This window comes from Limulus polyphemus, unplaced genomic scaffold (assembly GCF_000517525.1).
Source record: "Limulus polyphemus unplaced genomic scaffold, Limulus_polyphemus-2.1.2 Scaffold334, whole genome shotgun sequence".
Taxonomy (NCBI): domain Eukaryota; kingdom Metazoa; phylum Arthropoda; class Merostomata; order Xiphosura; family Limulidae; genus Limulus; species Limulus polyphemus.
The window spans coordinates 181,713-185,245 of record NW_013665944.1 but is presented as its reverse complement, the minus strand read 5'-3'; the positions used below and the strand labels follow the sequence as shown (position 1 = coordinate 185,245).

General features: G+C 33.9%; 1 protein-coding gene across 1 annotated transcript in view; it reads right to left on the bottom strand.

Annotated features, from left to right (window-relative positions):
• Positions 1 to 3,533, bottom strand: part of LOC106457457 (tyrosine-protein phosphatase 69D-like) — a 276,299-nt gene that overhangs the window by 137,149 nt on the left and 135,617 nt on the right. The window contains exon 2 of the mRNA XM_013916878.2: positions 1,487 to 1,789. Coding sequence (XP_013772332.2) covers positions 1,487 to 1,789 — 303 coding nt within the window. The remainder of the gene's footprint in view (positions 1 to 1,486; positions 1,790 to 3,533) is intronic.

The window sequence follows — 3,533 nt, the reverse complement described above, 5'->3', positions numbered from 1 at the left end:
GGCGTTGTAAGTCTGCAGACATACCGCTGTGCCACTGGGGGCATATATATATATATTCATAAGTTTATTTAAATAAATGCCTATCTAAGAAATCTCATTATTAAAATTTTTCATTGTTTTGGTACATATTTTTAAACGTCAGTTTTTCCAAAAGATTATTACCAATAATTTAAATGCGGATGTATTTATAGTATGCAAAGTGAAAAGGGCCCGGCATGGCCAGAGGTGGTTAGGGCGCTTTAGTCGCAATCTGAGGGCCACGGGTTCGAAACCCCATCATACCGAACACGCTCGCCTTTTCACCCGTGGGGACGTTATAATGTAACGGTCAATCTCACTATTCGTTGGTAAAAGAGTAGCCCAAGAGTTGACGGTGGACGGTGATGACTAGCTGCCTTCCCTAGGCTTACACTGCTAAATTAGGGACGGCTAGCGGAGATAGCCCTCGTGTAGCTTTGCGCGAAATTAAAAACAAACAAAGCAAAGTGAAAGACGGTTGTTAATAATATACTAGGGATTGAAATAAACTATTAATAACGACATCGTTGGCTAACAAATTATATGCGAATGATTATTAAAACTAAAGAAAATCATTAAAACTAGTATGTATCACACAATTTGAAAAAATATTAGAAGCCAATCTCTTCAAAATTTTCTTGATAAATGATTGATTTCGTAGAAAGAGCGGCTTCTAAATTATTCGTATATTCGGGATAAATAAAGATAACGATTTATTTCTCTGGAGCTTTCTATTTATACCTTAGTGTAATAAATCTCAAACAACGTTTTACTTTTTTCTCATATGTATAAAACACACACACACACATACACGAAGTAACAGAGAGATTTGTTTAAGTTAAACACAGAGTTACAAAATGGGCTATTTGTGCTCTACCCACCATGGGTATCGAAACCCGGTTTCTAGCGTTGTAAGTTCGCAGATATACCGCTGTTCCACACACCTACCAAGTACAATTTTATAATATGCTTTCTCAACTACATTATATTAATAAATTAACTACAACTATTTTGTAATTTGTATTTTAGTAGACACCGTTAAGTTCTTTATCAATAAGGTATACAGATGTAATCGTAAGTCCTTAATGTCTTCACAATTTTTTAAAATCTTTGTTTAAGTCTAGGGATTATCATTCTTTTTGTAGAGTTCACTATAATGAAAAACGGGTGTACGAAGTCTTCTTAAAACAGAATTGTTTACACACTTTTACGTGTGCATATGAATTAGATCTGAAGTACGTGATCTGAATCTCTTTCATTGCGCTTTCGAACTTCTCAACTTATAAAAAACTTGTTCAGTGGTAATCAAAATACTGCTGTAGAATATTTAATATTAGAGAGTGATATATTCACACTGGTCTCGCAAAACAGACCTTATTATATGTATATCAGTAAGAATAATTTCACGTTAGGAAAAATCAAATGGTTTTATATATATATATACCTATGTAAGAAAAGCACTACTTACCGTACACGTCCACTGTCTCTTCTTTGCGATAGACTAACTCGCTCTCGTTTCTTGACTGGGCGTTACATGCAAAACTCCCGGCATGCTCCGGTGTGGGACAAAGTAACTGTAGCTGCCATATGCCATCGTCTGCACGATCCGTGACAATATTTACGTTGGGTAGTTTGGACGCATTTTCTCCACGAAATGTCCACCAAACATCCACAGCCGGGGCAGGAGTGTCCACCTGGCACGTGAGAACAGTGGTAGAGCAGTTGGCAACTAATGGCGGGTTTACTTCGTGGTTTAGAATTGAGAGAGGGGCTGGAAGAATAAAATATTAAATGTAGATTAGCACACGATTTTCCTAATAAAACAAACTGTTTTTTTTTAAAGGTGTTTCTTCGAAACTCATCAAAACATTGTTCTATTTTAACATATTTTAACTAGTCAAAAATCTCGTCGGTAGTTGTGCGTGACAGTTAAGTCTGCAGTTGTAATCTATATAATAAGATTCATTGTTTGTGTGTCTTTGTGTGACACATACATCTACTTTAACTCATTCTACTTTTCACATCATCAATAAAACATAATTTTTAAATTTCTAACATCAACTGTTTGCCATTGTTATCAAACGAATAAACAGTCAATTTTATACATGCTTTCACTTAAAAAACTTCAAAATTGATAAATTAAATCTAAGTTAAAGGGATAAGCCTTTGTTACTGATTACTTGAACAGAAATAATCAATGTGGCAAATAATTTATCTGTAAGATGCAAAATGTTCTAACTTATTAGCTTGTTAGAACACTAAGGTTCAAAAAATTTAATGTTTTAAATGAGTAATTTCAGTGCTTCTATCAAATGTCTGTGCCAATGGCGGGATTTTTATATTCAATATATCTGAAAAATATATCCTGTATGTAAAGTTTCTCTAAGAGAGACGCGAGTTGAATTGTCTTCTTATTAGCACATCGGGTTTTTATTTGTTTTACACAGGTTTCACAGAATTTACATCCATTCATGTAGAAATACATTTAATCTTTTGTTTTTAACACGTTGTGTTAGCTGGAACGACGCTGACTTCTGTTGAAGGTTCCCAGTTTTAATAACAGTAGTCAAGATATAACTGATCTGTATTTTATTACAATAGCCAAGATATAACTGATTTGTATTTTCTACCAATAACAATAGTCAAGATATAACTTATCTGTATTTTCTACCAATAACAATAGCCAAGATATCATTTATTTGTATTTTCTACCAATAACAATAGCCAAGATATCATTGATTTGTATTTTCAATGAATAACAATAGCCAAGATATCACTGATTTGTATTTTCTACCAATAACAATAGTCAAGATATAACTGATTTGTATTTTCTACCAATAACAATAGTCAAGATATAACTGATTTGTATTTTCTACCAATAACAATAGTCAAGATATAACTGATTTGTATTTTCTACCAATAACAATAGCCAAGATATCACTGATTTGTATTTTCTACCAATCACACCCCGTAGTTGAAACTACCGTAGTTCTAATAATTGAAAGATATGTTCTCTTGGAAACTTCAATTTGATTCTGAAAGTAAATCCCGCGAAGAGATACTTAATCAATTTTCTTCAGACATGTCAACTGCTTTTATGTGCTAATTGTATTAGGTCGTCAAGAAATTAATGTCGCGTTTTGGAGAGCTTTCCACTACCCCCCCCCAAAAAAAAACAAAAACAAGAAGTATATCACGTATAATAGTTAAACGAACCGCCTAAACGTCACGTTAATGTATTCTATATAATGTGTAAAGTTTAGTATACTCTAATCCCTTATAGTGATGGCACACGACGAGACACACATTTGGCATGTTATGCTGTTTGAATACAAGAAGGGGAAACAACGCCTCTGTAGTCACAAAGAATATCAAAGAAGTTTATGGAAATGTTTTGAACGTTCGTAAGTGTCAACGATGGTTCAGAAAATTTCGTTCCGGTGACTTAAAAACTGTGATGACAGGGGCCGATATGTTGGAATTGATATTGATGCTCTGAAGACGCTTGTTGAGTC